Source organism: Heptranchias perlo, chromosome 16 (assembly GCF_035084215.1).
Source record: "Heptranchias perlo isolate sHepPer1 chromosome 16, sHepPer1.hap1, whole genome shotgun sequence".
NCBI lineage: Eukaryota > Metazoa > Chordata > Chondrichthyes > Hexanchiformes > Hexanchidae > Heptranchias > Heptranchias perlo.
This window is the reverse complement of record NC_090340.1, coordinates 62,267,248-62,288,627: the sequence shown is the minus strand read 5'-3', so window position 1 is coordinate 62,288,627 and position 21,380 is coordinate 62,267,248. Positions and strand designations below refer to the sequence as shown.

At 41.6% G+C, this 21,380-nt stretch overlaps 1 protein-coding gene across 1 annotated transcript in view; it reads left to right on the top strand.

The window, feature by feature from the left end:
• Nucleotides 1-6,676: 6,676 nt before the first annotated feature.
• terb1 (telomere repeat binding bouquet formation protein 1) overlaps nucleotides 6,677-21,380 on the top strand; it is a 99,929-nt gene continuing 85,225 nt past the window's right edge. The window contains exons 1-4 of the mRNA XM_067997589.1: nucleotides 6,677-6,741; nucleotides 8,030-8,140; nucleotides 11,255-11,383; nucleotides 12,059-12,190. Coding sequence (XP_067853690.1) covers nucleotides 6,702-6,741; nucleotides 8,030-8,140; nucleotides 11,255-11,383; nucleotides 12,059-12,190 — 412 coding nt within the window. The 5' untranslated portion in view covers nucleotides 6,677-6,701. The remainder of the gene's footprint in view (nucleotides 6,742-8,029; nucleotides 8,141-11,254; nucleotides 11,384-12,058; nucleotides 12,191-21,380) is intronic.

Below are 21,380 nucleotides of genomic sequence, written 5' to 3'. Positions count from 1 at the left end.
CAACCTGTCCTCGTAATTTAACCCTTTTAGCCCCACTACAACAGGCAATAGGATACCCAGCAATCAAAAAGGAATGTGCTAGCGTCGTTTGGGCTTTGCTGAAGCTGCAGCTTTATTGCACTCGGTTTACCGTGTTCTTGGTTCCTCGCTTTAGTTAAACTCCACACGTGACAAAAACTCAGTCTTGTTAAGAGCCAGCAATGCCCTGAGGTGTCACCGATGCCGCAGGTCACGACAAAAACCAGGGTCAGTAGAGGTGCTTGTGGCTAATGCACTCCACACGCCATATCTCTTCTGCCATATCTCTTCTCGACAGACTATGAAAGAGAAAACCCCAACTATTTCATCCAAAGGAGCTGTGAGGAGTAACTTTCTGGGGTGCATCTGAAAGGGGAGAGGTTGACAGAATTTCCCCGTCGTGTCTAGATTTGGAATCGCAATGCTTTGGTGGCAATTGTGAGGGGGTGACAGTAATTTGGCAAAAAACGAGTTTTTTTTTCTCTAGTTAAGAATTGGTGAGGTCAAAATAGAAGCTTAATATTTCTTTTCAAATGCTCAAAAATCAGAGAACTGAGCTAGTCTGTCAGTAATGAGCCATTGTCTTATGCTCAGAAACCAGATGAAATAACATTACTTTGATGGCTTGAACAGATTGTTTGAAATGTTAATGTTTGCTCTTTGACAGCAAAGTTGTGAATTTTAGTTATCATCAGGTGTGAAGCCCAGTGTATGGGGGCGGGGAATATGCAAAGGAAATTATTCTCTTGCTTATTCAGACTGTTGACATCGCTACCTCAAAATAAATGGCTTTTCACAGAAAAAGAGCCATTGTATTAAACGAGAGGTCCTGGTCTTCAATTCTGGGTCAGTAGAGGCGCTTGTGACTCATCTACTCCACGTGCAATATCTCTTCTTGACAGACAATGAAAGAGAAAACCCCAACTATTTCATCCAAAGGACCTACGAGGAGTAACTTTCTGGGGTGTGTCTGAAAAGAGAGAGGCTGTGCATAATGGGTTTTTGCAGTGGTTTGATTTGGGCACTTTTTTTTAAGGAATCATCCATTATAATGGGATTTATTTTTTCTTGCTCTACTCCTCAGCTTGCTATACCTTTCCCTATCTTCAAAAGCCTGTGCAAAATCTAACTCTCCCATCAGTCCCTAACTCTTTTAATTCCTGTTTCGTGTCCCTTCCTCCCCTTTCTGAAGCAGTGTTTTTGCTACACTAAACGAGCTAGAGAAGTGCAAGGTGTTGTTAAACACTTGTAAACAATTTTACAACACCAAGTTATAGTCCAGCAATTTTATTTTAAATTCACAAGCTTTCGGAGGCTTCCTCCTTCCTCAGGTGACGAAGGAGGAAGCCTCCGAAAGCTTGTGAATTTAAAATAAAATTGCTGGACTATAACTTGGTGTTGTAAAATTGTTTACAAGTGATGAAGTTCACTTTTTTTTAAAAAAAGACAAAGTTCTATGTTGGAGATTAAGATTGAGAAATAGTTAAGAAATCCATTTTACACAAAATAATTATTTAATATAAAATGGAATTTAATATAAGTTCTTAGTTGCTTTTGCAGTCTTTAATTCTAACAGTACACTATCTGTCCCAACGGTTACTACAGCATTCCCAAAGGCCAAGCTTGCCCGTGTTTACATTTAGATTCCCTCGATCACTCTAAACTGGAGTCTCAATACCGTCATTTTGGTAGCATGGCCCCTTCTTTGTCACCCTGACCCTAAAACACCAATGTTTCTCTACAACTGGAGGAACCATGAGATGTCCGAATGGAGATTGACCGTGGGTAAAGGGTTCTGGAATGTAGATGCCTATGGAGTAATGCAGCTAGAAACCGTATAAATGGGGTAAAATCTTAGCCATGGGTTGGGAGATATCTGGAGGGTGGATATCTGGAGAGCTGTAATGTGTGTATCTTCTGCGGTAGTGAATCCTTTGTGACCTCAATGTTGATCATGCGTATATATGTAACATTTAACTTTTAATAAAACTTCAAGCGTTTCACTGCGTTTTAAATTTATTCTTTGTACATAGGCACAGGACTGCAACTTTTGTCTCTATTATTACAAAATTCACATTCCTAACATATAAATCAAAGTGTTTGTAATGTCAGGCGTAGCTCAGTGCGTCAAGTGTGACTCTTGCCTCTGAGTCAGCGGTTGTGGGTACAAGCCCCACTTCAGAGACTAAAGCACAATATCTAAGTCGACACTCCCAGTGCACTACTGAGGGAGTGCTGCACTGTCGGAGGTGCCGTCTTTCAGATGATGATGTTGAACCAAGCTGCCCTCTCGGGTGGACGTAATCCCTCGGCACTATTTCAAAGAAGAGCAGGAGTGTTCTCCCTGGTGTTCCCTTTCTTTAATGCCACCGTGCCTGACCATAAATGTCACCAAGCAGGACTGACACAGAACAAACTCCAACTCAACCTGGGCATTGCTCAGAAGAGCCAGACGCGCAGGCGTCATAACGCGTGACGTGTGTTGGGAGGTGACGTCAGTGCGTCACCGCGTGCTCTGGGCGGTTGGAACAGCTTCTTTTGGCGGGAGGCGTTAGTGCGTCTTGGAGCGGCGGGCGGAGCGAAGCCTGAGGACCGAGGCCGTAAGAGTCTGAGGTGAGAATCCGCCCAAAAAAAACAGATGGGTGGGGGTGGGCAGCAATGCCAATCCGGAGAAAAATGAGAAACCTTTTGTGATTCAATGGGAAATTAATGCTCGGTGGGTGGAGAAAGGCACCTTAGAAAGCATCGAGGCCCCCCGCTCCCCCAGGCCATGTTTGCTCTGAATGTGTTTTAAAATGAAAGGGAGGGCGGCCGAAACTCTAGGGTTACAGCGAAACGGGAGGGGAGAAGGTAAAGAATGGGGGGGGGAAGGGGGTAAAGAATGGGGGGGGTAAAGAGTGGGAGGGGGGGTAAAGAGTGGGAGGGGGGGGGTAAAGAGTGGGAGGGGGGGGGTAAAGAATGGGATGGAAGGGAGAGGGTAAGGGAGGGAGTAAATATTGGGAGTTGAGGGGAGAGGGTAATGAATGGGAGGGAGTAAAGAATGGGAGGGGAGAGCAGGTGTATTAAATGGGGGGAGGTTAGAAAAGGCGAGAGCAGGGGAAGGAGGTAGAAACATGGTTCCTGCCATGTTATTTCTTCCCCCCCTCCCCCCCCATATCCAACACTTTATTTATTTCACCCCTCCCACTCCATTATCTATTTATTGCACCCTATTTATTTTTTTCTTCTGAACCTGTTTTTCTCCATTTTTATTTATCCTATTTAATTTATTTATTCCCCATTGCATTACTTACATATTTCCAACCACTACCTTAATTATTTTTTCCCAACAGATCTATCATTTCAACCCATACAACTGTCATCAATGACAGACTCCTATTATTACAAAACACTATCATCCAACTTACGGAGAGCAATGCTATGGGAGATCTACCAGTGCAGAAAACAACTCGTAAAGTTGCATTTTGAAGCACAAAAATAAATCATTTGAGAATAGCAAGAAAAGTCAGTATAATTAGAGGTATTTTTAATGATATCACGAGAACAATCCACAACTGCCACATACTTGTTTTTAGTACAGATATAGGAGATGACACAGCATTTTTGAAGATGTTTTAGTTTCACAGATGTTATAAAAATATAGCTTTGTTGTAAGTGAAAGAACAGAAGTGACCCAGTTTTCCTTGATGCAATATTTTATACTCCATTACCCACATCGTAATGCAGCCCTCAGGAGCCAAACATGCTCGTTAGCCTTGGTGGTCACAGAAGTGAAATTTTCCTAGGTCATGTGTGAAACAGACTGCAAATCACTGAAATGTATAGAGCTGGGATTTTTTAAAGGAAAAATGTAAAGGGAAATTTTTTCCCTCCTTTTGAGTCCTCCGTTCCATGGACTAAGGTGGATAAAAAAGCTTGTCATTACTTTAAATTTATTTAAAACCTTATTCAAAAGGCTCCTTCTCAGGCTTGTTTGCCACCTTATTTACTAACTATGGGGACGTGGGTTTGTGTACCCCTACAATGTCATCAGACCATTGATTAGGCTCTGGATCTTCACCCAAGACTGGCGCAGTGAAAGTCCGGGTAACAGTATTGTGGACTTTTAATTTTTCTCTCTTTTTCCTTAATTCTTTTGCAACACTTGGCACGTCTAACGGAGGATCCTTTACATATTTCCATTACAGCCTTTGTCTGCTATCTTATGGGCTGCCTTTAACTCCTTATTCTCCTTCTGCACAGTTTCCTTTAATTTTTGAGCTAGCTGCTTGATCAAGACATGAGAAGTTACATATAACCCTTTGACCATTAAGTCCTACTTCCTTTTAAATTCCTCTCTAATCTGCTCTTCCATTTCTGACTTTTCTTTAGTTAACTGCTGATTGGCTAATTTCTTAGTTACTGCCATAACACTAATTAATAATCCTATACTATTAATTAGACCTTTAGATTTCTTAATTGCTAGCTTTCTTTGTATTTTTTCTTTATTTTATAAAATATTTTTTTCAGTTTTCAGCTTTCACCATCTTTTAGGTGTAAAGTGTTCATTCCCATCTGGGGTACCAAAATGTTAGATAATATAGTACTACTAGAGAGACAAACTTGGAGCTTTTGTCTCTAGGCCAGGAATGAGAGTTCTAGATGCAGAGCCTTTCACTTTTAGATTTATTGGAGGAAATGATACAGACAAGACACACAATGATGCAGAGGCTGCGTGAGATCTCTCGTTACAGTTGCTGAGCTCAGTACCAGCCCTCAGTACTCAGTTCCTGGGTCTTCCTAAAGTTGAGTTACAGTAACCTCATTTGATCCCTCAGCTAAAAGGACGTTAGCCTTTTGCTTGACCGTTACCCTTGGTTTACATCAATCTCCATCAGCTCAACATTCCAAAGAGTGGATGAAATTTCCTTAGTCTCGGCATAACATAAGCTGTCTTGTCTCCTTACATGTACTGACAGGGTAAACATATAGTTGTCAAACAGATAGATTTTTCTACCTGAAGATCAAAACTACACAAAAAACAAAACAACTATCTTTATAATTACAACTTGTATCACCATGAAGGCCATGAATGTCTGAGCTGATATTTTTTGGACATTTTCCAGAATGCTGTTGCCAGCAAATTCTGGAAAAGCTATCTGCTTGTTACAAAATGAAATCTTTAACATAAAATGGATTCTTTAATACCACCTTTCCTGGTAGCGCTCCTAACGGATTCATTGTCAAAATTCATGGACCTGAAAATCTGCAGGCTGCATTCCTGGTACATAAACTAGGATCATGCCCTCCAGTGCTGGCTCTGCATCTCAGACGTTCACCTGCCCTATGCTGCTGGAAACTTTAGTGCCTGGCCACCATTGGGGAGGGAACTGAGTCCTAGCTCAACCCCCTCTGACATGGCTGGCCTTGTAAGGATTGGGCAGAAACTCCATCCCTTACCAGGCCAAGGACGATTTCCCAGCTATAGTTGGGACCCAGCGTATCCAAGCTCCGACCTTTTCCAAGTGGTTCCACCAGAGTTACAACTGAAGTCTGATGGAAATTACCCCCCCGAGTGTTCACTGAAATCTTGTTATACCTTGTCCTTCCACTGAATCAAACTGTTTAATGGAAGAAATGTGGCTTAGAATGATTTGCTATTCAGCTTGATTATATAGCACAATAAATCAATAAATTCAAATTCTTGTATCCTTATTGCAAAGCCACAACTACAGGATTTTACTTGCTAAATCTATTAAAATATTAAAGGCAACATACAGATGTGTACTTATCAAATCATTATACGCTGCAAAGCAAATGCCCTTAATGGTACAGAAATTGAGCTTTATATAGACAAATTTAATTAAGTTTTAAAACAGGAATGTCACATGAAAGTTGCAGAAATATATTTCCTGAAACAACTTCATTGACAACTTATCACTAACTAAACCCACCTGCTTCCAAATATTTCGCTCATAACCCACTGAGTCATCGGGGAAAGTGTGATGAGGTGCTGTTCAGGAGGGTACTGAGCAGGAAAGTCCAAGGTTTGATCCCTGGCCCTTCCTGATTTAGTAGATCTCAACTGGAGGGGAGACCCCTGTGAAATTGGCCTCAGCATCCCTGTGCTAGAGAGAGGAGAAATCAGCTAGGGTTCTCCTCTCCTGACTGCTATGACCTCTGCTGGAGAGTGCACGTTTAGATGTCAAGTGATAACAGGATTGAACGCTGCTGTGTTGCCTCCAGTGATGGAATAGCTTGCTGACAATATCTAATCTCATGTGAATGGCTACTTCAGTGAGATACTGGAAGGCTGCTAGTACCAATGGAACCATTACAACTAGCTGACAAGAACATCATATATTTTTGTTTTGTAACTTGGCAATTTTGCATCAATTTGCTGACGTTGCACTTTCTAGGAAGCCAAATCCTTGCCAAAGGAATTATTTTGTGGATAAATTAAGTTAGCAATGATCAAAATCTAGTGGTAAATTCTAAAATGGAGTAAGTCATACTGGACAGATTTTATGGTAGGTAGGTGTGAGTCCCTTGCCAGAAAATACACCAAATTTCTACTCATCAAGCTGTGTATTTTTGCAAATTACTTAGAGGAAATCAGTGTTACATTTTAAATTACAGGATCCACAGTTTCTTGTGTTCAGTAAAAACCCTGGAAATCTTTATACAAGGATTATGTGGTAAAGATGGAGAACCCAGAAAGAACAGATGGCAACATACTTTGCGGTAAGAAGTTTCTGCACTGAGTGAATTTAGTGTCAGCGAGTGTTTTGTGTATATGTTGTTTAGTACTGATGATTTCTCTTACCTAAGATATATGGTGCTGGATAATGTTTTGGTAAAGTTGTGTTGGTTTTGCTTTCTAAAGTAAATATATGCAGCTCTACATGTAAAAGACTCAATTCTTAGGTGTCTGCTTTCCCCTTGTTAAAATGTCAGGGATTTGAGGTTAAAACCAAGAGTCCTGGGTCCTTGGATCTAATTAGGTTTCAGAAACTCTGTCAAAGCAAAACTTTAACTTTAAAAAAGAAATGAAAGAAGGAACTTCCGTGTATAAAACACCTCAGGATCTCAAGATGTCCCAAAGCACTTCATTGTAAATTAATTAATTTGGTGGTGCTGATTTGTAGGCAAATACGGCAGTCAGTTTGTATACAGCAAAGTTCCACAAATATCGGTGAGATGAACGATAAGTTAATCTGCTTTTTGGTAGTTAGTTGAGGGATGAATGTTGGACTGAACACTTCCTAGCACTTCTCCAAGAGTGTCATGGGATCTTTTATGGTCACCTGAACAGGCCGACAGTGCCTTGATTTAACATCTCATCTGAAAGGCAGCACCTCCAACAATTCATCACTCCTTCAGTACTGAGAAACACAAACACCCAGTGCAACAAATAGGCATTGTAGTACCAGCTTAAACATTTCCTTCCCTGATTCAGTGCTGCAGGCATGATAATAAATACAGAATATTTTGTATCTCTGTAACCTCCTCCAATCCTATAACCCTCCGAGATCTCTGTGCTCCTCCAGTTCTTGCTTCTTGAGCATCCCCAATTTTAATTGCTCCACCATTGGCGGCCGTGCCTTCAGCTGCCTAGGCCCTAAGCTCTGGAATTCCCTCCCTAAACCTCTCCGCCTCTCTACCTCTCCTCCTTTAAGATTCTCTTTAAAACCTACCTCTCACCTGTCCTAATATCTCCTTATGTGGCTCGGTGTCAAAATTGCTCCAGTGAAGTGCCTTGGGACATTTTACTACGTTAAAGGCGCTATATAAATGCAGGTTGTTGTTGTTATTATTATTACTACACAAAGATCCAGAGCTACTTTTACACTGATGAAAACATGTTTTTCCTGAAATGCAGAACTATAAAATGGGAGATGTGACCTGATTTTGCTGCCTGTTGTAGTTCATCAGCTCTTTGAGGTTTTACTGGATTTTCCTTTTTGCGTTTGAGTAAACTTATCACCTTGTGTGCAGATACTATGTTGTTATATTTCATTTTAATTTACAGGGTTAAAAACGGACCTGAATTTACTGCTCGAATGTCTGAAGTATCAGATGGACAGCCCTGTGACTCAGAAACAAGCCTTGATCACTATTTATTCAATATGTCAACAGAACAGTAAGATGGATTATGTATATGTTAACATTTCATTCAATTTATATTTTTAGGAATTAATGTATAGATTTATTATATTACAATATACTTTCCATATACCATTGAACTGATTAAAACTGCACACAAAAACAGCTGCAGTGCTCAGTATTGAGCATTTTTACTCCAAATAGAAATTGCCCTGAGAGTGCTGGGATTGTCAATTGGTTGTTCACCCTCTGTGTTGAAGAAGTCAATATGTTGATGTCAGTGGCTAGCTAGGATTCACTGGATTAAAAAAAAACATTAGCTAGGCTCCCCAGATGTCTCAGAGGTAGGATCTCTATCTGCAAACTGAACAGGCCAGGTATGTCTCAAATCCGATCCCTAGTCTCTGCTGAGTTACCTGATTTCGGCCGAGGCCCCGGGTTAGAGCAGAGGCAATCAGACTGGATATTCGTCCCTTATTGCTGTCCAGTGACTCCTGCTGAAAGTAAACGTGTGTAAACATCACGTAGGGACTAGATCGGGTGAGGACAGAATAGGGTTAGCTGTGATGGCTTCCACAGTCAGACATCTAGCAGGCATTGGCTGTTAAGGTTTGTTTTTAGGTTCTGAGTAAAGAAATTAAAGAAATGCTTGTCACTCTCTCAATATCGACGCCTCTAAAATTGGATCTCCAGCCTCTCTGATCCCAAACCCCTCAGCTCTAGCTCAGTGTCATTGCTTTGTGAGTATGGTATATATATTGTAACTCACTGGGAGAACATACTCTTCTGGTCTGGGCTCCTCAGCAGTGATCTCCCATTTCCTATCACTGGCTCACATTATCAGTCTCACATTGAGTGTTTGCACACTGCTACCAACGTGCACAAAGACACTCAGTGATGTAAGACTAGGAGCTGGAGAGACCAGTGCTGTTGAGTCCAGACAGACAGAAGAGCAGGACCAGGCTAGAATCAGTGGAATACACTCCTTCAGACCATCCCCCTCAATCACAGAGTGCAGGGCACCAAACTAGAGCTGAAGGGATTAGGATCAGAGAGGCTGTTATCTGGCTTGAAGCAGGGAGACCCATTCCGTGTGGGATTGGAATAAGTAGACTTGCAGAGAAGTGACCGCTCACTTTTGGGATGCTGTGCGAACAGTTCTGTTGAAAACGGGTCTTTCTCGAGAACAGTTAATTATAAAACATTTGTAATCACTGCTGAAAAGAGGTTACTTTGTGCAAGGACTCAGTACTGCCTGGATATGGTGAATTAAATCAGCCATGAAAATGTCGTATTTCACAGTAATTTCCCGTTTATTATCTGGAAATTATTTCTCGCTGAATCTACAGTAGTGATGTTAAAATCGTTGATCCTTCAGTGCAAATATAACTACGTGCTGGTGACATGCAACGTGCTGTAACCAACACATCTGTGTCTACACTGGCAGCCCCAATCAACACAAGAAAACACCCACAATTGAATGAAGTCATCCCATCAAATCAGCTGTATGTTATAAAATATAACCCACTGTTGACTCTAATTATTGTAGTCTTATGGTTTTGGACACCAGAGAATCAAGCTCACAACAACAGATTGTCTTTTAAGATTTCATTAACAGCACTGCAAAATACAGAAAGGGTACATTTACCTCATTCTGGAGAACAGAAGTACAGTGGATTCAGTGTGCTATCTTCTCAAGTCTATTCTAACAAGCTATGGTTATGCTATCCATATTTATACCCAAGTTTGTTTACATCTCAGGAAATGTAGTTGTCTTGCCCTGTCTATAGACCTCTTTCTGAACTGCTGCTTATTCAGGAGAATGTTTGTACATCTGTGACCTAACCTTGCTCTATCTACAACCGTAAGGCCATCTGGTTATCACACCGACATACCATTTCCTTGTTTTCTACACAGTTGCTACAGACATGAGCACTAACATGAGATTATTATCTGATACACGTCCAGACATTGCGGTTTAATGAGTCCGGCAGTTACATTTCATAACACTCATACAGATGCTCAATAATTTTTCATTTATAGGAAAAATACATATAGTGCACCAACATCCTGGCCAGTCTACCAGAGTCTTATTGCTTACATAAAGGTAATCGTCGACACAATAGTCTGAAAGAATACATAGCAGTACAAGGTTTGTGATACATATATACATCCATTTATCTTGGAGTTAGATTATCATTAAATAAAAGGTTACTGGTCTCCCGAATAGGGGTATCATCCACACTGCATTTCCAATGATACATGATAACATGATGGGTTTTCATCTAGTCTTGGATCCCAGCAAACATGGCTGCTCTGGTTGGGAGGCTAACCTCCTACTGGTAAGTTGAGTATATTTTTTTTAAAGTTTGAAATCATTTTATTATTCTAAGTAAAATAATTTATTACTTATCTTTTAAGGCAAGTGTGAGGCCATTATAAAGCCTTAACCTGGAATTTTCCTCTCATCTGGATTCAGTTCTCCCCTTTGCCTTGAATTAAGGCTAGGATTTTAATAAATATTTAGGGGGATTCACCCACGGTGGTGCTCGTGGTCCCGATATCAAGAGCAGGGTGCAGGAAGGAACTTTTTGAACCAAGGTCTGTCAGCTGGGAAGTGATAATGGGGAAAGTGACAGCTGCAGCAGATACCTTTTGGGTCAGGGGTTCGGAGATGTCAGAAAGGGTTGGTTTTAGGCTGGGAAGAGAAGCTGTCAGAGGGGAGGAGAGATGAGATCTGGTCATGCAAGGGGAAAAAAGATGGTGAAGAATCATAAAAATAATTTAAAAATAGAAAACCAGAAAATAAAAAAATGGCTGCCTTGTGTATTTTTATGGGACCCTGATTGGTCTAGAGTGTCATGTGGGTAACATGACCAATCTTGGGATCTGATTGGTCTATAGAGTCACATGGTTAGACTGAACTAAATATTACAGGATCATTGCAGTATTAAACAAACTGACAAACAGTCAAAGCAAATTGGCATAAGATTTTTGTTGGTTATAATATGGAAAGGATAGATAATAATATTTAGGGTTTTAATAAATATATGTAAAATAGCAGATAAATAGAATTTAAGTCTCAAATTTAAACCCTAAACTCTATGTAAGTCTTACTCAAAGTGAGCTTTTAATTGTTTTTTATCATTAGGTGAAGCAAGTGATTACTTTCGTGAGATTGGAGGTTTGCAGTTTGTTAATGGACTTGTAAAACTGAGTGATGCTTCTATCCTTCGGGAGGCTGCCCTGTTCACTTTAGGAGCTTTAGCTGAAAGCAGTGGTAGGAAAAACTTTTGTGCAACTCTACTTATCTTTTTATAAATTCCCCAATTTCCATTTTTGTAACCTTTTATTTCCTCATCCCCTTTAGATTGCCCCCGATGGCCTATTGAGTAAAAGCATTACCTGATGCAGTACCACACCATACAGACCAAAAAGTCTGAGGCTTGATTTCTCATCTGTGCTGAGTTGGCTAGTCCCAGGAAAGGTGATAGTTGGTGTGATACAATTAGTCTCGGCACCTCTGGGCGGTTGAGGAATGTGGTAAAAAAAGCAGCCAAGCTTCCCACTCCTGATCAGTATCCAGTGACTCCTGCTGGAAGGTGTACACATATGGATATTAGGTGAGGACTGGATCAGGCTTGCCTGTGATACCCTGCACAACTAAATAACCATCTGCACTTCCTGCCTCAGCTCCCATGTAAAGAATGCTCATTTGGCTGAGGTTCTGGAAGGTGACCAGTAGAAGCGAGGAGAAAATTGAGAGTGGGTATATGGGATTGGTTTCAGCAGAACTCTCAACTCATTCAGTTGATGCTTATAAACCGTTCGAGCTGCTCCCATCAAGCCCTTTGAAATCAGCTTGCTGTGCATGCTGCTGAAGTGAATTATTGTTCATTTTCCTTTGATGTGGCAAAGTATAAATCATGGCACTTCTCCTTTTGTGTGTTTCCAGTGTACTGCCAGGAGAGTTTGTGCACTGCAGAGCTGCTTTCTGATGTCGCCTCATCACTTGCTCAGAAGGATACTTCATTGATTCTGAAGAGGATGCATGTCTATGTGATCCTGGTGTTGGTGTCACACAACAGTATGGGAGTCATGTTTATGTATTGAAACCGTGTTAACCTTCTCCTCTCCCTGAGGGATAAACAGGAACACCATACTATTACACAAGTGTGTAAAAATAATCCTTATGCATCAAATAAACAAAAACATCATATAATTACCTAGCCCATACCCTGCTGAACAATAAGCAATTCCTTGCAGTACAGTTAATAAAACTCACCCTACAACTAAACAGGAGCAGAGTACATTTATATACTGAGTAACCATTGCACTACTGAATAAACAGCAACTCAATACAAGTAATCCTACTGTGCTGAATAAATAACAACTCCACACAACAGAGAAAATAGAAGCAGGAATAGGCTATTTGGCCCTTTGAGCCTGTTCCGCCATTCAATATGATCATGGCTGATCCTCTATCTCAATACCATATTCCCGCTCTCTCCCCATACCCCTTGATGCCTTCTGTGTCTAGAAATCAATCTATCTCCTCAAATGTATTCAGTGATTGGCCTCCACAGCCTTCTGTGGTAGAGAAATCCACAGGTTCACCACCCTCTGAGTGAAGAAATTTCTCCTCATCTCAGTCCTCAATGTATCCTGAGACTGTGACCCCTCGTTCTGGACCCCCCCAGCCAGGGGAAACATCCTCCCTGCATCCAGTCTGTCTAGCCCTGTCAGAATTTTATACTTCTCAATGAGATCCCCTCTCATTCTTCTAAACTCTAGTGAATACAGGCCTAGTCGACCCAATCTCTCCTCATACGACAGTCCTGCCATCCCAAGAATCAGTCTGGAGAACCTTTGCTGCACTCCCTCTGTGGCAAGTATATCCTTTCTTAGCTAAGGAGACCAAAACCGCATACAATACTCCAGGTGTGGTCTCGCCAAGGCCCTGTTTAACTGCAGTAAGCCATCCTTGCTCTTGTACTCAAATCTTCTTGCAATGAAGGCCAATGTACCATTTGCCTTCCTAAGTGCTTGCTGCACCTGCATCTTTGCTTTCAATGACTGGTGTACAAGGACATCCAGGTCACCATTTAAATGATACTCTGCCTTTCTGTTTTCCCTTCCAAAGTGGATAACATCACATTTATCCATGTTATACTGCATCAGCCATGTATTTGCCCATTCACTCAACTTGTCTAAATCACCTTGAAGCCTCTTTGCATCCTCCTCACAACTCACGATCTCACCTACTTTTGTGTCATCAACAAACTTGGAAATATTACATTTGGTTTCCTCATCCAAATCATTGATATATATATTGTGAATAGCTGGGGCCCAAGCACTGATCCCCATGGTACCCCACTAGTCACCGCCTGCCACCCCGAAAAAGACCCATTTATTCCTGCTCTCTGTTTCTTGTCAGTTAACCAATTTTCAATCCACGCCGGTATTTTACCCCCAATCTCATGTACTTTAATTTTGCACACTAATCTCTTTATGTGGGACTTTATCAAAGGCCTTCTGTTACATCCTCAAAAAACTCCAGTAGGTTTGTCAAACACAATTTCCCTTTCATATCCATGTTGACTTTGTCTAATCCCGTTGATATTTTCTAAGTGCCCTGTTATCACATCTTTTATAATAGACTCTAACATTTTCCCTACTATTGATGTTAGGCTAACCAGTCTGTAGTTCCCTGTTTTCTCTCTCCCTCCCTTTTTGAATAGCGGGGTTATATTTGCCACCCTCCAATCTGCAGGAACTGTTCCATAATCTATAGAATTTTGGAAGATGACAGCCAATACATCCACTATTTCCATGGCTACCTCTTTTAGTACTCCGGAATGGAGATCATCAGGCCCTGGGGATTTATCGGCTTTCAGTCCCATTAATTTCTCCAGCACTATTTTTTTACTAATACTAATTTCCTTCAGTTCCTCCTTCTCACTAGACCCTTGGCTCCCTAGCATTTCTGGGAAGTTATTTGCGTCCTCTTCCGTGAAGACAGAACCAAAGTATTTGTTTCATTGCTCTGCCATTTCCTTGTTCCCCATTATAAATTCTCTCGTTTCTGACTGTAAGGGACCTGCATTTGTCTTCACTAATCTTTTTCTTTTTACATACTTGTAGAAGCTTTTACAGTCCGCTTTTATATTCCTTGCAAGTTTACTCTCATACTCTATTTTTCCCCTCTTAATCAACCTCTTGGTCCTTTTTTGCTGAATTCTAAACTGCTCCCAATCCTTAGGTTTGCTGCTTTTTTTAGCAACTTTGTATGACTCCTCTTTGGATCTAATACTATCCTTAATTTCTTTTGTTAGCCATGGTTGGGCAGTTTTTCCTTTTATGTTTTTGTGCCAGAAAGGAATGTATAACTGTTGCAATTCATGCATTCGTTCCTTAAATGTTAACCATTGCCTATCCACCGTCATGCCTTTTAATGAAGCTCCTCAATCTATCATAGCCAACTCACTCCTCATACCTTCATTGTTTCCTTTGTTTAGATTTAGGACCCTAGTTTCGGATTGGACTATTTTCCATCTTAATAAAGAATTCTATCATGTTATGGTCACTGTTCCCTAAAGGTCCCCGCACAACAAGATTATTAATTAACACCTTCTCATTGCACAATACCCAATCTAGGATAGCCTGTTCCCTGGTTGGCTCCTCAATGTACTGGTTTTAAAAAACATCTCATACACACTCCAGGAATTCTTCCTCCTCAGTATTATTGCTAATTTGGTTTGGCCAGTCTATATGTAGATTAAAGTCACCCATGATTACTGTAGTACCCTTGATGCATGCATCTCTAATTTCCTGTTTGATCCCATCCCCTACATATCCACTACTGTTTGGAGGCCTATAGACAACTCTCTCCATTGTTCTCTGCCCCTTGGTGCTTCTTAACTCCACCCAGACTGATTCTACATCTTGATTTTCTGAGCCAATATCCTTTCTCACTATTGCCCTGATTTCATCCTTTATTATCAATGCCACCCCACCTCCTTTTTCTTTTTGCCTGTCCTTCCTAAATATCGAATACCCTTGGATATTCAGCACCTAGCCTTGGTCACCCTGCAGCCATGTCTCCATAATTGCAATCATATCTTACCTGTTTACATCTATTTGCGCTGTTAATTCGTCTACCCTATTACGAATGCTTTGTGCATTCAGATACAGTGCCTTTAGATTTGTCTTTTTAACATTTTTAGACATCTTAACATTTTTTTGTACTATGGCCCTATTTGTCTTATTACCATTTTTTCCTACCCGGACCCTATTTGTTAGTGCACTCTTTTGTATATGCTCTGTCCCTTCCTGACACAACCTGGTTATCCTTACCCCAATCACTTTCCTGCACTGCTTCCTTAGCATTCTAGATTTCTCTCCACCAGGACCCTCCCCCCTTATTTAGTTTAAAGCCGTATCCAACTCCCTAGTTATTTGATTCACTAGAACTCTGGTCCCAGCATGGTTCAGGTGTAGTCCATCCCAACGGAACAGCTCTCTTTCCCCAGTACTGGTGCCAGTGCCCCACGAATCAAAACCCACTTCTCCCACATCAATCTGAACCACGCATTCATCTCCCTGATCCTGTTGACCCTATGCCAATTTGCTTGTGGCTTAGGTAATAATCCAGAGATTATTACCTTTGTGGCTCTGCTTTTTAATTTAGTCCCCAGCTGCTCAAACTCTCTCAGCAGAACCTTTTTCTTGGTCTTACCTTTGTCGTTGGTACCACGACAACGACAACTGGATCCTCCCCTTCCCAGGTTCTTCTCCAGCCCGGAGGAGATATCCTTAACCCTGGCACCGGGTAGGCAACAGAGCCTTCGGGACTCATGCTCCTGGCTGCAGAGAACAGTGTCTATCCCCCTAACTATACTGTTGCCTACTACAACCACCTTCCTTTTTACTCCCCCCACTTGAACGGCTTCCTGTACCGCGGTGCCATGGTCAGTTTACTTGTCCTCCCCGCAGTCCCCGCGCTTGTCCACAAGGGTTGCAAGAACCTCGAATCTATTGGACAAGGGCAGGGACTGAGGCTCCTGCAGTACTACCTCCTGGATCCCCATACCTGCCTCACTCGCAGTCACACCCTCCTGTCCCTGACCACGTGTCAATTCTAAAGTATTTAATCTAAGGGGTGTGGCTGATTCCTGGAGCAAAAGGTCCGGGTAGCTTTCTCCCTCGCAATGTCCGCAGCTTGGACTCCAGCTCCCCAACTCGGAGCCGAAGTTCCTCGAGCCAAAGACACTTACCGCAGATGTAGTCCCCTGGACAAAAATGTCCACATGCTCCCACATATTGCAGCAGCAACACATCTCCTGTTCTCCCATTATTTTATTTATTTAATTAATTTAGTGTTAATCAAATTAATTTACCTTGTTTAATTTATTAGATTAATTAAATTGAGTTTAGTTTTTAAAATTTAGTTATATGCTCTATGTTAACACAGTGAGTAACCCTTACCTTACTGAACAAACAGGAGCTCTACACAATTATGCTGAGTGAAAGTTGCCCTATTGAATAAACTGCATACAGTTCCACCAGAAATGCTATGAAACCAGCATTTTAACAATCAAGAGTAATTCTTTAGTAGCTCAGTAAAAGTCAAAAGAAAACCTGTGAGTGTTGAAAATCTGAAATTAAAAACAAAGTGCTGGAAAACACACACCTGGCCCATCATCGTCTGAAAAGAGAAAAGATCAGTTAACATTTTGGGTGGAGACTCTTCATCAACACTGACAGACTTGCTGAACATTTGCAGCAGTTTCTGCCTTTAGTATCTCAGTGTTTAGTATCACAACCTAAAAAGAAAAAGAATTTGGCAATAGTGAAACAAGAAACCTGAATGGGTTTCAGGAAGGCTCCAGACAGGTTGTTGTCAATTCAGGTTATTTGAAATGGACCATGGGAATACTGTGAATATGCAGGTTAGATGAACCAACGATGTTCTGCCTGAAACTGTTACCATGTATTTCAGTGTGGTAACTGGCTACCAAAAGAATAGTTGAAAGTAGTCAAAATGGCAACTGTATCCAGTTTCTGTCAAACTGTTTAATAAGTAGCAACTAACATGACTGCATCTTCAGGCAGAAGATATTTTGGCCTTATCTCATGGAAGTTTGTGTGATTAATCTAACTATTTAGTGGGATTAATCCAGGTAGTCATGGGGATTGGTCAGCTGCATCCTGAGTCCAAACCATTTTTATTAAAAATTATATTTTACTCTTCATCTTTTAGGCATCCTGCACCATGCATCAATCCCAAACTAGTCAAATGTGAGGAGTTCATGGATTTTTTTATCTTGAAGATTGAGACTATTCATTTTTGCTGTCTTAGCCTTCTCCTTTATCTCCTCCTCTGCCCCCAACCCCTGCCATCGCCGTACCGCAGCCTAGCCGCCTAGCTTCTCAGGCTCATCTGCTCTTCGAGAGCCAGCTCCAGCACCCTTGACCCTCTCCCGATCAGCTTTCTCAACACACAACTTGGCCCAGTGCTCTCCATTATTGACATCATCAATGGCTTCCTTTCCTCGGGCATCATCATTGTGCCCTTCAAAACCACCACAATCACCCTTCCTCAAAAAGCCCACCACTGAGCTTCTCAGTCCTCTCCAATCATGGCTTCCCACCTCTAACCTCCCTTGCCTCTCCAGGGTTGTTGAACATGTTGTCGTACCCCAGATCCATGCTACCTCTTCCATGCTCCCTATTAAAGCCTTTAAAACGTTTCTGCCCTGCCTCCAGCACTGAGATCACTATGGTTATACTCGACCTGTCTGCAGACACAATCAGTCACTGTCTTCCTGCACCACCTCTCCTCTGTTACTGCCCTTGCTTAATTTCACTCCTACCTGTCCTAACATAGCCAACACATTAAATGCAAAGGCTTCTTGTCCCGTGCCTTGCACTGTCACCTCAGGCATACCTACGGTTCCATTCTTATCCCCCTCTTTCTGCTCACCTGCCCTCTGGAACACCATCCATAGGGAGGAGATCCACTTCCATATGTATGGTAACAACATCCAATTCTAGTTCGCCACCACCACTATTCTGTCCAAATGCTTGTCTGACATCAAGTTGTAGATGAGCAAGAATTTCCTCCAGCTCAACATCAGCACAATTGAAGCCATCCTGTTCGACTCCTACCAACAACTCCACATTCTAGGTTCCAATTCTATCCATCTCCGTAACTGCTCACTCTGGCTGTGTGTATGACCACAGACTCCTCTTTAACCCTGAACTGAGCTTCAAACACATTAACCTACCCATCACCAGTACCATCTATTTCCACCTCTGTAACTGCCCACCTCCACTCTTACCTCACCCGCACTGCCACTAAAACGCTCAACCATGCCTTCGTCATCTCCAGGCTTGACTCCCTCTGGCCACCAGAGTTCTATCCTCAATAAACTCCAACTCGTCCATTGACATTCAATCCTGCCCCAGAGTTCCCACTCCCCAATCACTCCTGTCTCTGCTAAAATTAATTGGCTTCTGTCCCGAACACATTGAATTCAAAATCCTCCATGGAACTGGCTAGTGCATGGGGTTAGCCCAAGTCCTTTTACATCTGGGAGCTGGGTTTGTATAAAGTTTTCCCCCTTTGCTGGCTGAAAGGGTCTTACATTCATAGAAATTTATTGAAGGCCATTCGGCCCATTGAATGTTTTTGGAGAGTCAGAACCTTTTGCCTAGTGCAGTTCAACAACACTAACTGTCCACAGATTGTCGTTCTTAATACAGAGGCCATAAAGATTTCTGCTGTGGAGAAGCCATATGAGCACACTGGTGGCTGCTTTTCTGACATTGAAGTTAAGGAACCTGACAGGAGCAGAGTAGAAGGAGCTTTTACTCTGTTTGGCCATGCCAGAAGCATTTGATGCTGACACGGGCTAAACAAAGTACAGAAATGTTCATCTCTCCAGCACTGACGAGACTCAATTAAAATGAAAACCAAACACAAGTAATGCTTTTTGGGCATTTTCACAGAGATTGGACAAGCATTGGTGAGAACAACTGGATGTATCGATGTTCTTCTGAATTTGTTCAGGTAATTGACAAATTCTGCACTTGACATTTTTCTCATGTTATTCACATAAGTAATAGTCTGAAACATATTACATAAGAAATAGGAGCAGGAGTAGGCCATACGGCCCCTCAAGCCTGCTCCGCCATTCAATCAGATCATGGCTGATCTTCGACCTCAACTCCACTTTCCTGCCCGATCTCCATATCCCTTGAAATTATTGGAATTTATACCTTGAAAATGAACCTTTGGTCCATTCAAGATTATGATGGGGATTGACAAAATTGATGCAGGCAATTTGTTCAAACACCAAGGAAGTTAAGTTAAAAATTCAGAAGAGTAAGAAAGGAAGTCAGGAAGATCCTTTTCGTGCAAAGAGTAAGAGTTATGGAATAACATACTAGGGAAGGCCATTGAGGCAGACAGTAAAAATGGGTTCAGGAGGCAACTAGAGAATGTGTTTTTGGAGAATGAAGGGAATGAGAGCTACGAGTTTGGAAATTACACTGTGCAACATTATGGTATGCAGGCATAAAGTGTTCATAACAATTTCCTTTGACTGCTAGTTTAACCAAAAAGTTAACCCACTTAAAATCAACAGGTAAAATAGCAGATACAGGTAGGCGCAATATCGGGCAGCCCAGAAGCTGACCCGGCCGGCCTCAAGGTAGGCTTGTGGATGGGGATTTAACCTGATGGGCCAGCAGCCCACATTATTTTTGTGGAGTTAATTTTCTCCCTTCCTCTTTTCCTGAAAGCACTGAAACAGTCTGGGATACAGGGGTACAGTACCACAGACAACAGTCGTTCTTTAGTATCGCACATAAATGCTTGAGTACAGACAGTGAGTGTTGGTAGGCCACCATAGAAGCACCGTATCCTTCCTCACACAATGTCCACCTATTCAGATAGTGATCAGAAGTGGGAAACCCTGGATGATTTCCCCTTTCTAGCCCAAAGACACTGATGCCAATTGTAGCACCTCTTCTGCTGCCCTGGTTGAGGTCAGCTAATTTAGCACAGACTAGGAATCAAACCTGCGGCCTTCTGGTTAACTGGTTCAGTACCACACAGGCCGGGGCATTTACCAAAAAGTTATTTGAATAACTTTATTTGTTTTTTTATAACTTTTAAATTTCAAGGAACTGCCTACTGAAGATGTTCAGAAATAACGAAAGGGAGCAATAGGTTCCTGAAGTTCTGATTTCACTTGAATTAAACATATTCGCATGTACCACTTAACTCAGACTGAACTGATAACTTATATTTAAAACAAAAGCAGAAAATGCTGGAAGCACTCAGCAAGCCAGGCAGCATCCGTGGAGAGAAAAAACTAGTTAATGCTTTGGGTATGGACCCATTGTCAAATTTGATTGTTGAAAGTTTGTTTTTATATCTACGATCAACTTCATTCTTGGCCATTTATAACTTGCCACCTGATCTTTAGGATTGAGCAACTGGTCTGTAACTCAGTCCTTTCCACCTATTTGTTTCTAATTATACCCTAATTAGATTTTTTTTTGTTAAAGACATCAGTCAAGTATTCAATTATCCATTTACTTGTTTGATTGTACAATGCCTTTGTGACATAAATAAGTGCAAACTATTAGTCACTTATTCATAGAAGGATATTATGTAACGGGATTGCTCTTAAGTGAAATCTGAGGTACTAATTCAGTCTCTGGAGTGTTCAGATACTGCATACCATGAAAGTGAAGCTTGAAAGTGGGCTAGCAGCATAAATTTAGTGAGAGATTGCTTCCCCGATTGCTTTGTTTTTTTTAAAGCACCATGTAACCGAGACATGTACACCTCAAGTCCCAAATTCAATCCCAGGCCGGTGCTGTTATCTGGTCCCAGCCGAGTGGCAGTAGGATCGTCATGTTTGGCATTCGGGTTAGGCAGGGGAAAAATCAGCCTGGAAAGGGGTAAATATCACCGTTCAGTGACGCCCTACTAGTAGATTTGTATATATAGATGCTGGATGAGAACAGGGTCAGGCTTAGCTATGGTGTTCTTCGTGGTTGAATATCCCGCCAACACTCACTGAAAGGTTTTCCAAGTCCTCACACATGCATCAAAAATTGTGTGTCCACTGCCTGCAATTTTCTGCCCATTGAGAAACGGAATGCTTCAGCTTTGTTCTTTCAATCTTGAGTTTCTTATGATATTGCAGCCATGGTGTGAAAATTTGGCACTTGGGTAGCAATTCAGGTACAAAAGGTTG